General features: G+C 38.0%; 1 protein-coding gene across 9 annotated transcripts in view; it reads right to left on the reverse strand.

Annotated features, from left to right (window-relative positions):
* The window catches only part of MLLT10 (MLLT10 histone lysine methyltransferase DOT1L cofactor), a 255,965-nt gene that overhangs the window by 174,439 nt on the left and 67,744 nt on the right, over positions 1 to 13,782 (reverse strand). For 7 of the 9 annotated variants that reach the window (XM_075062294.1, XM_032775641.2, XM_075062292.1 and 4 more), the window contains one exon: positions 1,325 to 1,434. The exons of 1 other annotated variant lie outside the window; for it this stretch is intronic. In XM_075062294.1, the coding sequence (XP_074918395.1) occupies positions 1,325 to 1,434 (110 nt within the window). Of the gene's footprint in view, positions 1 to 1,324; positions 1,435 to 6,570; positions 6,651 to 13,782 lie in introns of those variants that run through there. One more of the 9 variants, XM_032775645.2, reaches the window with a different exon arrangement.

Here is a 13,782-nt window from a genome sequence, read left to right on the forward strand (position 1 = left end):
GTACAGTAGTCTAGAAAGTTTGAGAACCACTGCTGTAGTGCAATCTCTAGCATGAAAGTACAACTTACAAATGTAGATTTTTTGGTACATAATTCCACTCAAAAACAAAACAATGTAAAACTTTAGAGCCTACTAGTCCACTCAGTCCTCCTTTTTCAGCCAGTTGCTAAGACAAACAAGTTTGTTTGCATTTACGGGAGTTACTGCTGCCTGCTTTTTATTTACATCAGCTGAAAGTGAGAACAGACACCTACACGGTACTGTTGTAGCTGGTGTTGCAAGGTATTTATGTGCCAGATACGTTAAACATTCATCTGCCCCTTCATGCTTCCACTATTCCAGAGGACATGCTTCTATTCTATTATTGTTTAATAGTTGAATTAAAAATGTAATTAATCATGATTTTTTTTAATTTTGCAATTAATTTTTTAATGGTTTGACAACCCTATAAAAAATAGAAAAGGGATGCTTGCAAATATATGAATAATAAAAAAGGCTCATCAGTTGCACATAAAGGAAAACTATAAGAACTACAAAGAGGTAGGAAGTTAATAGACAGATACAAGTAGAAATGAGAGAAATTCACAAAGGAACACATTGAGTAAAAAATTAAGTGTTGTGAGACAAGAAAAGTAAAACAGTTCAATCCTATAAACCTTTACATACATGAGTAGTCCTTACACATACAAATGATTCCACCAAGATTAATGGTATTACTTAGGTCAATAATGGTTTGCTGGATCTAGCAGTAATAGATTAATATAACCTTTATGTTCTTAACATGCAAAAAAAATACTCGTTTATGAATAGTCATATCAACATCTAAAGAAGTGTTAATAGAAATAGTTACTAAAAAGACTAAAATTTAACAAAATATTTATTACCCCAGGGATCTATTTTGAAAACATTAATTTAAAAAATTACAATATTTTTAAAACAATACAATATTTTGGAATAAAGGATACACCTAAGTAGATAATTCACACGTTGTAATTTATAAGTATTTCAATAAGACGTGGTATACTGCAATGAAGAACATTTTAATAATCATGCTTTATTAAATCTTGGAATTTTGTATAAAAATTACATAGAAATTTTTTATGCTCTAATGCTTTGTTTTAGGTATGAAAAATAAGCATATTGTGAAAAAGTTTAATGCAATGCATTCAAGTTAAATTATACTTTTAAAAAAAAATGTAAAGTACCAGTTATATGCTTGACTTTAAAATTATATTTTAACAAGCTTAAAACTAACGATCACAGTTTTTTAAAATAATGAAGTCACATACAGAGACATAAGCCATAAACACACATATAATTATACCTTATTATAACGATCATGAGGAACAGACTGCAACACGATAGGTTCCATTGTAGAAACATTTGCAAACTGCACCTCGGGAATGTACAGGGCACAAACCACATGAGCCCAACCTACAAAAAGTTATAATTGCATTTTATTTTTAATGCCTTTTAAAAACTCAAAGGATATTTCAAATACAGCAAAGAGAACCTTTCACAGCATGTTTTGCCATGTACTGTTTTAATTACTTAGAACATTGCAGATTTAAGTTACTTTTTAAAAAAAAAAATTCTTTACCATATTGTAGCATGCAAAGATAGGATTGGCTGCAACACATTTTCAAGTGTCTACTGTCTCAAAGTGTAGAGAATTTAGACGTAAAACTGATGGAATGGTAAAGGTCATGATTTAGCCAAACAAATCCTAATACACTGATAGAAGAGATGATTCCTTAGGATTCTTTGAACTAACAAGCTCAACATTTAAAATAAACTGCACAAATTCCTTAAATTTTGAAACAATTTATGCAGAGAAATATTTTATGAATATCTAGTATTTATGTGAGTTTTGTCATCCATGTAATCTTTCTTTTGCATATTGGGTTATTTTCTCTTAAGCTCACTAGATGAATTTTATTTTGACTACTAGATTCACGGGTTTCGTTGTTAACCATTCTACCCCAGAGGGTTCTCTTCCCATAAACCTTTCACCACAGTAAGAATGAAATACTGTTTGATCAGTCTCTTCTCTTGTTAGCTCCAATAGGTAAACCCCGTATTTACTTTTCATCTTCATATTGATGGTCTCACTACAAAACATCAGCATAGGCTCATTAATACATATTTTGTCACTTACCACCTTTTGGTAGATCTTGAACAATATTTCAAGGGGAATAAAAACCTGTTTGTCTCACTTTCCTAACAGTTTGCACAGATTTGTGACCTAGAAAGGAGCCTACCTAATTCTAGGCTTTCTTTTGTTCCCAAGGGAGTCAACAATTTGTGCCAGCTGAAGAACACAGTTTATCGTATTTGCTATTGTTTCATCACAGACAGCTCAACTTGAAAGTTACTTTGCTATTCAAGAATACACCATATTCTACCTTGAACTGTTTTACACACAAACTATTATGCAGTTAATCTGAAAGAGCCACTTATTAATAGAAAGAGTTCCATGCATTCTAACAGTAAAAATATTCAGTGCATAGGTGCTGCAACTCAAAAGAAATTTGGTGTGTCTAATTATTTAGGCTGTATCTTATACTCCCCCAGAACAGAAATTATCTAGATGGTGCACAGTGCGGTATTTTGTCACAAAACTAGCAATATATGTGGGATTCTCCTTAAAAATAAATTGCATCATCCCTATATTCACACTGCTCACTATGTGCCCTAAATATTCACATTCATTTCAAATAATGGAAAATTAGATATTTTGAGTAGAATGAGCTGTTGATTTCCCCCCCGGACATCAAAAAATTGCCTCTGTATTGATGCATGCGTTAATAGAAAAAAAAAACTACAGCTCCAACACAATTAAGAGAGTGTTCCAAAATGTTTTTAAAACATACAATATTCAGGTCTTAGGTTTCCCAAATTCATAATATCAAAACTGAAGCATCTTGACTCCCAAACATATTTGTTCTAACAAGTTAGCATCAACTTATAATAGTCAGTATTATTAACTCTCTAAACTGGTATTAATATGTGTGGACCATATCACAGAATGCAGGTTTTGCTTTCCAATCAGTTCTCTTCATGGTTAGAAAAATAAACTGTGCACAAGGCTGGTCCTTGGTTGCCTAATAGTTTCAGACTGATGATGATTCTTAATCTTTTTTTAAAACTAAACTGTTGTTTTTCTCAGTATATGCTGGCATAATACTTTAATATGTCTAGAAAATTCAAAACTCGATCAGGTAATGGTTACAGTTAGCAACATTCATTGACGGGCAAGCTTTGGCATAACTGTTCTATTTTTACTGTTTTCTTCACATACACTACTCTCCTTTCTTACAGATAGTCATTTTATAAATTGCTAACTTGATTTCTTTTAAAAACAAACCCTGAAGATTAATTCATAAAGCATGGTAAACAACAACTTTGGAGGACCCACACAGGCCTGTCCCTTTCCTTCTTGACCCATCCTTCTGGCTGAAAACATAGCAGCTAATGGGAATGTAATACTCCAGGAAATAAAAGTATACAAGGGCTTTTGCTAAGGCTTTAGGCTTCCTGTCACTACACTATTAAAAACACACTTACAGCAACAGTATTAAAAGTGAGTGCGTTCCACATGAAGTATCATATAATGATTTTCCTATCTGGAAAAGTGTTCAATACAGTAAAAATGTCACTAATCTGAAAAATCCACTAACACTGTAGAATAGCAACAGAGAGCCGCTCAGCACTTTCTTCCTAATTTCTTACATCAGTTATTAGCAGGCAAGATACACTTTTTTATTGGTGACAGATTGTGGAATTATCCAATTCCTATTTACAGTAACTAATCTACAAAATATCCAAGACACTGAAAAAATATCCTCTCTTTCTATAAAAAGTCTGACTAAAATGAAGTTAGTTACTCTTTGAGTGAGGAATTTCCACTGCAAATCCACAGTGTCAATTTCAAGGTCTTCTAATTACAGCCGAGTTTTTCCCTGAATGCTGCTCTATGCTGGACCTTCACCACGAAGAACAAAACAGTGAGGCCCAGGACCAATAATTGTCTTCAGTTAAAGTCTATTTATTGGTTTATACAATATCAATATACAATATTAACATATAATAATGATTTTTTTTTAATTAGCACTATAGAGACCTCTGGGAGACCCATTCCCCAAAGCAGGAATAAGACACATCTTCTGAGACACTCAACATGAAGCATCTAAGGCTTCCTCATGAAATATTATGGAGAAGGTGGTTCTTAGTGTTCAATGCCTCCCAGACAGGTAGACGGAGGTGAAAGGGTTCCTGCCTACATTTCCCCGAGAACACTGGTATGTTGCCATCTTCTCTGTTAGTATCTTAGTAGTGGGGGCGGGGAGGAAGTCATTACCTCCTGTCATGCCTGTCCCGTATATAGGATTAAGGGAGGTGGAAGCCTTAAACTGCTTCCAGCTGCAGAGAGCCCCAGAAAGGCTTCCCATGCCATATACATTTGTGGCTGTGAGCACACCCTAGGGGGATCTTTGACAGTTGACATAACATGAGGCAAGGTTTATTCTTGCTTTGGAACAGCAGCCCCTGGGACCTCCTAAAAGACAACCCCCAAAAATAAATATACTTTTAATTTCTTTCTAAAACAATACTTACCTTTGGCAATTACTAGCCTATACTTTCATTATTATATAAAGTTCTGATCAGAGAGAATATAGCTGCCCTTTGTCTTCAGTGCTACCCTTTTAAGAAATACTATCAACGACCATCATCACAGCTACCAGTTTGTAAACCACTACCGGAGCCCAGTAGAACCACAGTAGACTTTTCAGATTACTCTAAGCTACGGGGCAAATATCCAGTCATATATTCATGTTCTCTTACTTTTCCCTGCTTGTATTAATATCTGTATTTTTTTTAATTGGAAAAAAAACCCTCAGATTTCTACTATTATTTCCAAAGAAAAGTCTCAAAGGTTTTTAAATGTTATTTTTAGGTTGCTTTAAAAGAAGTTTTCCTTCTCTGACAAGAAGTCCAGTATTGCTAACCCCAAACATTTCAGAAACCATAAGTCAGACACAAAAAAATCATTAGTTTAATATATATCAGACCAGGAATCTGAAAGGTAAAAAGTTTCCCACTATGAATAAACTATATTTTCAAGCATATTTCACTTTTTAAAAATAGGCATTTCTGAGTTTCCTGTTGGTATCTTCTGTCTTATTAACAATTGACAGATTGTGATATTTTCAGAAGGAAGTGTAGCAGGTCACATGGAGCTCTTCAAAACAAACAATATGACAACTCATGGGGTATGACGTGCCTTTCTCCCCAGAGATCAAATGGCAAGTTAAAAAGTCTTTGAGCAAAGTTCAAATAAAGCAAACAGCCCCTTACCCAAAGTTTCCTTCTTGCAGGCATCTCTACTGGGATCCCAACTCTTCCTTGAGGTCTGGTAGTCAAAATTCTCATAGATTTTAGGGCCAGAATGATAATCTAGTCTAATCCAGCATAACACAGGCCACAGAATTTTGCCTAGCAATTCATGCATGAAGCCCATAACTTCTACCTGAGCTAGCGCACATATTTTAGAAACATATTCAATCTTGATTTAAAGACATCAAGAGACAGGGATGGGGTGGATTCTCTGTAAAAGCTGTTCCAATGCTTCCCTATTAAAAAAAAGTGCTTAATTTCTACTCTAGCTTTGTCTAGATTCAACTTCCCATCACTGGACTTGGCTATGGTTTTGTCGGTTTGATTAAAGAGTCTTCTAGTATGAGACATCATCTCTGCATGCAGATACTTAGGTACCATTATTAAGTCACCTTTTAACGTTCTCTTGGACAAATTAAGAAGGTTGAACATTAGTCCCTCATTGCAGATTTTCAAGACAGCAAGTTCTTTTAGCTCTTTTCTGAAGCCTTTCCAATTTGCCAACATTCTTTTAAGTATGGACACCAGAACTGGACCGAATAGTTCTATAAAGGGTCTCACCAGTGATGTATATAGAGGCAATACCACCTCACTACTTCTACTTTCCAATCGTATGCATCCAAGGATCGTGTCAGATCTCTCAGCCCCCACATACTGGCTCTTAGGCCACGTCTAGACTATGCGCCGTATCGGCGCGTTAAAATCGATTGCTCTGGGATCGATATATCGCGTCTAATCTAGACGGCATATATCGATCCCTGAGCGCGCTTATATCGATTCCGGAACTCCACCAACCCCAACGGAGTTCCGGAATCGACATGGTGAGCCGCGGACATTGATCCCGCACGGTGAAGACGGGTGAGGAAATCGATTTTAGATATTCTACTTCAGCTACGTTATTCACATAGCTGAAATTGGGTATCTAAAATCGATTTTATCCCGTAGTATAGACCAGCCCTTACTCTGTTGGTTTTCTACCATGTTTTTCAAGCCCTTTTCAGTCGCTACTTTCCAACATATGACAGACTACAAGTGTGACGTACACTCTCAATTCAGAGATGCAGGATATTGCATTTGGCGGTACTGAAAAACAGGTGGTCCAAATGAGCCAATCTTGACAAGAGATTCAAAATATTTTGTAGAATTGACCTGTTTCAGTCATTTACCATTCACCAATTTTTGGTGTCGTCATCTTCAAACTTTACCACCATTGATTCTATATTTTCCTCCAGATCCTCGACAGAGACATCAAATTGCATTAGGCCAAAGACAGATCCTTTCAGGGCCCTATTAAAAACACCCTCTCTGAATAATGATTCTCCATAGAGCTGCTCTGAGAGCTCCCTGTTAGCTAGTTTAAATTCATTTAACATGTGTTATACTAATTTTGTATAGTGCTGAATTTTTTATTCATAATATCATGTGGTAATAAATCAAATGCCTTACAGACGTCTATTACGTGAAAAAGTTATTTTTTAATCAAGCAAGCTTGTAATCTCATCAAAAACAATATCAAATGTGTTTGAAAAGACCTATTTTCCATAAAACCATGTTGACTGCTATTAATTTTAAAACTGCCATCCTTTGATTATTTATGTGAGTGCATTCCACATCAGGCTTGCCATGATTTTGCCTGGATTCAGCATCAAGCTAACCAGCTTATATTTACTCAGGTCATCCTATTTATCGTTTTTAAAAATTGACACATCAGGGGTTTTTTTTCAGTCCTCCTTAACTTCCTTACTGTTCCAAGATTGGTTAAACAATATCAATAACTCAGAGCTCCTTGGCTAATTCATTTAAAATTCCTGAGTGCAAGTTATTCGGTTCCATAGGACCACACAAATTTAACTTTCTTAGAACCTGTTTAAAATCATGCCTACTTACTGTGGGATTAGAAATTTCATTATTACTGTCAGATATGACTGTGTGATCCAGCTTTTCTAAATAAAGAATAGAAACACTGTAAAAGCTTTTTTATCCACCATTTTGGGGAAAATGAGAGGTGCCGAAAAAATCGAAATAACTAAGAGGGAGAGAGTTTGCGTGTGAGGGGGAGTGCGGGACTGGGAGTTGGAGCTTGGGAGAGGGAGCAGGATGCTGCATCCAGGCGTCCCTCACCTCGGGTGGCTCCCAGCAAGCAGCGACCTGTCCCTGCTGCTCCTAGGCAGAGGTATGGCTAGACGGCTCTGCGTGCTGCCTCTGTCTGCAGGCGCTGACCCCACAGCTCTCATTGGCCACCATTCCTGACCAATGGGAGCTATGGAACCAGTGCTCAATGTGGGACAGGACCAGCACACAGAGCCGCCTAGCCATGCCTCCTCCTACAAGCAGCAGGGACAGATCGAAGTTCGCAGGGAGCCGCCCAAGGTGAGCGCTGCCCAGACCCAGGACCCCACATCCCCTCCCACGCGCCAACCCTCTGCCCCAAACCTCCTCCCGCACCCAAACTCCCTCCCAGAGCTTGTATCCCAGACCCTAGCTCCACACCCCCTACTGCACTCCAAATCCCTCATGGCCATTCCTTTGCCTAGGAGCAGCAGGGACATGTCACTGCTTCCAGGGAGCCACGCAGAGCCAGGTAGGGAGCCTGCCGGCCTCACATCAACCAGACTATAAACCACACTTTCAATGAAGATCAGAAATGCTGATTTATAGAGTTTTCCATTTGGTAAAGTGCCAGATAACACAGCTTTTACTATACAATTTCTTCTTACAACTATCTACTTTTCAAAAGCCTAAACATTTCTAACCTTTTACTTCATAATACAATCTCAAACTGGGGATCAGACCACTCAGGAGGTATCAAAGTTATTACATGAGGGGTCACGAGCTGTCAGTTTCCACCCCAAGCCCCGCTTTGCCTACAGCATTTATAATGGTATTAAATATATAAAAAGGTGTTTTCAATTTGAGGGGTGGGGGGGGTCGCACTCAGAGGCGTGCTATGTGAAAAGGGTCACCAGTACAAAATTTTGAGAACCACTGAAATAGCAGCAACAGTCTCAGGATTTATATGGAAAGAGCCATAAAATTATATTTCATCTACAATGATCCCAGAGCAGGTCACATATAGGAACATGCAAACACAAACTCTATCACTGAAATAGTTATCACTTGGGCACAATGTGACAGCTATTTAACATCACACAGTACCACCACACAAAATGGTGACACACAAAACCATTCAAAACCAACATGCAGTAGGAAATCACAAAGATAGCGTTATTGACCGTTATTGTCAAATCCTAAAATTCAATATTAATATTGTTTGCAATTTACTGGTGTCGTAAACAGATTGTTAAGGGTTAATGTCTCTTTCACTTAGAAAGGGTTAACAAACAGGGAACTAAACACTTGACCAGAGGACCAATCAGGAGACAAGATACTTTCAACCCTGGGTGGAGGGAACTTTGGGTGTGGGTCCTTTGTTCTGTGTTTTTTTTCTCTCTTCTCTCGGGGGTATGAGAGGGACCAGACATTACTACAGGCTCTCTAAGTTTCTGTTCAAATAGTAAGCAGAACAGGCGATTTAGGTCTTTTAATTGTTTTACTCTGTTTGCACATGAATCTGGCTGGTTAACTTTTACATGTGTAATTGCTGGGAAATATTTTATTGTAGGTACTGGGGAAGGGTTTCTTCCTTTGTCTTTGTAAATTTTAGGACCCTGAATATTTACATCTTGAAGTTACAGAGATAATTCTTTACTTTTTCCTTTCTTTTATTAAAAGATTTCTTTTAGAAAACCTGATTGATCTTTCCTTGTTTCCTTGTTTTTATCCCAGGGGATTGGGTTTAAACACCAGGGCTGGTGGGGGAGGAGGGAAGGGGAGAGAGAGGCTAATTTCTCTCTGTGCCAGATTAACTGTCTCTTTCAGGGAAGTCTGGGAGGGGAAAGGGGGATGGTTATTTCTCCTGGTTGTAAGAATCCAGGATTTGGGTTCTTGGGTCCCCAGGGAAGGTTGGGGAGATCAGAGTGCCCCAAAACACTACATTTTTGGGTGGTGGCAAAATCTAAGCTGGCAATAAGCTTAGAGGAATTCATGCAAGTACCCAAAATTTGGACTAAGGTTCAGATTTGGAATTATACTTATCATTATACCTTATGACAACTGGATAGGCTAGTTTAATCAAAGATAAGCACAAGTAATACGGGAAACTCTACTTTTTGCACAATCTTATGGATTGGCTGGGTTTTCAAAGAACACACAAAGAGAACCCTCCAGTGATTAGTTACAGTACTTAAAGTACTTTAAGTATTTACTACAGAAAACTATATTGAGACATTTGTAGATACTTGAAGTATGTATTCTCAAATCATGTTAAATAAGCTGTTGGCTCTCTAAATGGAAGTAGGCATCTTCGTATTTCCCAGCAGCATGATCTTAAGCGGGCTAAACATGTTTGTGTTCGAAAGCACGGAAAATGGGATAAAACTTTTGAAACTAATTGGTTATTTTAGTAGCTGATTTTAAAAGTTAATATTTGTTCAGTCCTCTAAAAATGCAGTGATATGTATATGATAAACATTTAGGGTTTAACATTGCTAAATCAAAGTGTTTAAATTAGGGCTGTAGATTAATCGCAGTTAAATCTGCAATTAACTCAAAATAAATTAACTGCAATTAAAAAAAATAAATGAGATTAATCGCACTTTAAACGATAGAATACCAATTGAAATGTATTAAATTTCTGTATATTTTCTACAATTTCAAATATATAATTACTATTACACAGAATACAAAGTGTACAGTGCTTCACTTTACATTATTATTTTATTACAAATATTTATATTGTCTACAATGATAAAAAATATTTTGAGTTCACCTCAACAGTACATGTAGTGCAATCTCTTTATGGTGGATAGTGTAATTACAAATGTAGGTGGCGGGGGTTGTTACGTAACTGCATTGAAAAACAAAACAATGTAAAACTTTAGAGCCCACAAGTCCACTCAGTCCCTTCTTGTTCAGCCAATCCACTAAGACAAACAAGTTTGTTCACATTCACAGGAGATATCCTGCTGACTGCTTTATTTACAATGTCACTGAAAGTGGAACAGGCATTCACATGGCACTTTTGAAGCTGGTGTTGCAAAGTATTTACGTGCCAGATATGCCTTCTTCATGCTTCAGCCACCATTCCAAAGACATGCCTCCATGCTGATAATGCTCATAAAAAATGTGTTTATTAATTTTGTGACTGAACTCCTGTATGTCTCCTACTTTGTTTTACCCACGTTCTGCATATATTTTTTAGTATTAGCAGTCTCTGATGATGACCCACCACATTTCATTCTAAGAACACTTTCACAGCAGATTTCACAAAACGTAAAGAAGGACCAATGTGAGATTCTAAGGATAGATATAGCACTCAACCCAAGGTTTAAGAACTGAAGTGCCTTCCAAAATCTGAGAGGGCAAGGTGTGGAGCATGCTTTCAGATGTCTTAAAAAAGCATACACTCTGATCCAGAAACTACAATCCAAACTATCAAAAAAAGAAATCAACCTTCTGCTAGTGGCATCTGACTCAGATGATGAAAATCAACATCCGTTTGTCCACTCTACTTTGGATTGTTATGAGCAGAACCCACCATCAGCATGGACACACATCTTCTGGAATGGTGGTTTAAGCATGAAGGGATATATGTAATCTTTAGTGCATCTGGCATGCAAATAACCCTTATGATGCCAACTACAACAGTTCCATGCGCACGTCTGTCTCACTCAGGTGACATTGTAAACAAGAAGCGGCAGCATTATCTCCTCGCAAATTATTAACAAACTTGTTGTCTGAGCGATTGACTGAAGTAGGACTGAGGTACTTGTAGGCTTCTTAACGTTTTACATTGTTTTATTTTTCAGTGCAGCTATTTTTTGTACATAATTCTACATTTGTAAGTTCAACTTTCATGATGAAGAGATAGCACTACAGTACTTATATTAGGTGAACTGAAAAATACTATTTATTTTGTTTTTTACAGTGCAAATATTTGTAATCAAAAATATAAAGTGAGCACATACACTTTGTATTCTGTGTTGTAATTAAAATCAATATATTTGCAAATGTAGACAACATCCAAAAATATTTAAATAAATTATATTCTATTATTGTTTGACAGTGCTTGACAGCCCTAGTTTAAATATATTTAAAAAAAAACTTTTAAACTGATTTCCAGTGTTTCTACAATAATGGTAACACATATTCTTGCATTCCTACTTTACATCAAATTGTCAAGACAGAAGCTTCCTGCTTGATTACTGCTTTTTTCCTTGTTTACTTTTTTAAATTAGATAATAGAATAACCTAATCAGTAACAATTGAATTTTTTTGCACTGGATTTTTTTAATCAACATATTTTACTTTCATTATAACTATTACTAACAGAAAGTATTATACTGTCTAGCAAAATTTGTAAAGATGATCTTAGCAACCAGAATGAAAATGAGTTAAAAGCACTCTGCATCTCACCTTTGGGCTGAGACTAGAGATAGAGAAAGGGCAAAGAAGAAAAAGTTGTACTCTCCTCATAAGCAATCTATATTTTGAGGTTGAGGCACACCTTTCACATCAGAGGGAAGGATTTGTTTTAATGGTATATCCTTAGAATTTTAATTTCAGAGAGCTCTTGGAAGAATAGGAGATAGTGACCAATCAGAACACTAGGCAAGAACTTCATAATATTCTGCAATGTACAGCTATTGACAAAGTGCTTTCTAACCAGTGTTCCCTCTAATTTTTTACATCCATATGTGGAATGAATTTTGTTATGTGCACAAATATGGAGGTGATGTGTGGCAGGGGTGGGGCAGAGAGGCTTGGAGTGTGGGAGGGTACTCAAGGTGCGGGCTCTGAGGTGCAGGCTGCCCGGGGCTGCTGTGGGGAGAGGTGCCTCTCCCTGGCCACAACAGCTTTGGTGGGTCTGGGGCGGGGGCTGGGCCTCTCCCTGCCTGCATAGCCCTTGATAATTTGCTGCGCAGTCACATGGCGGCGCAGTTTAGAGGGAACTTACTTCCTAACACACCTGGATTCATCCTCACATGACACCACTGAATCCAGATAACTTGCAAAAAAAGCAACAAGAGATCAGTGGCAGAAGTCTCAATCCAAAAATTGCAACAATAGTTTCTGAAATCTTATGTGATGGAGGAAGCAAATGAAGTTTTCTTCCAGAGTTGATCTGCTGATCAGCACCTTCCCCTCCCTCCCATAACCTCCCACTCACCATGATCATCTGTTCTGCAGCATGCAGGAGACTTTGAGAGGGTGTTCAAGACTGAGGGTGCAGGACACTGGGGGGAGGGGTGGAACGGGATGGGAAGAGGCGGGGTGGGGGTGGAGCCTTGAAGGAAGAGGTGGAGTGGGGGTGGAGTCTGGGGCACAGCCAGGGGTCGAACACCCCAGGCACATTAGAAAGTCGGCGCCTGTGCACACAGCATCCTATAGCCTTGGCTGAAGACACAAGGGCGATGCAATATGCATGTGTGGGTCAACTGACACTGCTACAAATCACTCAGGCTCCAGCACATGATGCGCATGTGCACCAATGTTTGGAATCCATATAGGGACCATCACTTGAAGAAACACAAAATCTGAATGAACAGAACTGTTCTCAGAAACTTGTTAAATGTGGGTTGTTTGCATCTAGTAACAAAGTCTAGCTACTAAGGAATTTTCGCATTATTTTGCAGATAAATTCACTTGGAATTTGGATTGAGCTGTATGTCACAATGATAAAGTTAAGTAGAAAGAGAGTCTTCGCTGCTAGAGTTTTAGTCAGGCCTGGTCTACACTACGCATTTAAATCGATTTAAAGAGCGTTAAATCGATTTAACGCTGTACCCGTCCACACTACAACACCCTTTATATCGCTATAAAGGGCTCTTTAAATCGATTTCTGTACTTCACCCCGATGAGAGGAGTAGCGCTAAATTCAATATTAATATATCGGATTACGGTTAGTATGGACGGAAATCGACGTTATTGGCCTTCAGGCAGTATCCCACAGTGCACCACTGACCGCTCTGGACAGTAATCTGAAGTCGGATGCAGTGGGCAGGTAAACAGGAAAAGCCCCGCGAACTTTTGAATTACATTTCCTGTTTGCCCAGCATGGAGCTCTGATCAGCAGCTGAGTCCTCAGTACCTCCTACCATGAGCGCTCCATTGAGCTGCTGGGCTTCCGTTACGCTTGTCACGCAGCACTGTGTAGCCTGGAGATTGTTTTTCAAACGCTTTGGCATTTCCGGTTCTGCTAACGGAGCCTGATACAACAGATTTGTCTCCCATAAAAATACGATCAGAATATTTCCTTTAGTTAATCTCCCGTACGGTGAATGCTGGAGCTCTTTTTTGGATTTTGCATGACTGCATCGCCACCCG

This window comes from Chelonoidis abingdonii, chromosome 2 (assembly GCF_003597395.2).
Source record: "Chelonoidis abingdonii isolate Lonesome George chromosome 2, CheloAbing_2.0, whole genome shotgun sequence".
Classification (NCBI taxonomy): Eukaryota; Metazoa; Chordata; order Testudines; family Testudinidae; genus Chelonoidis; species Chelonoidis abingdonii.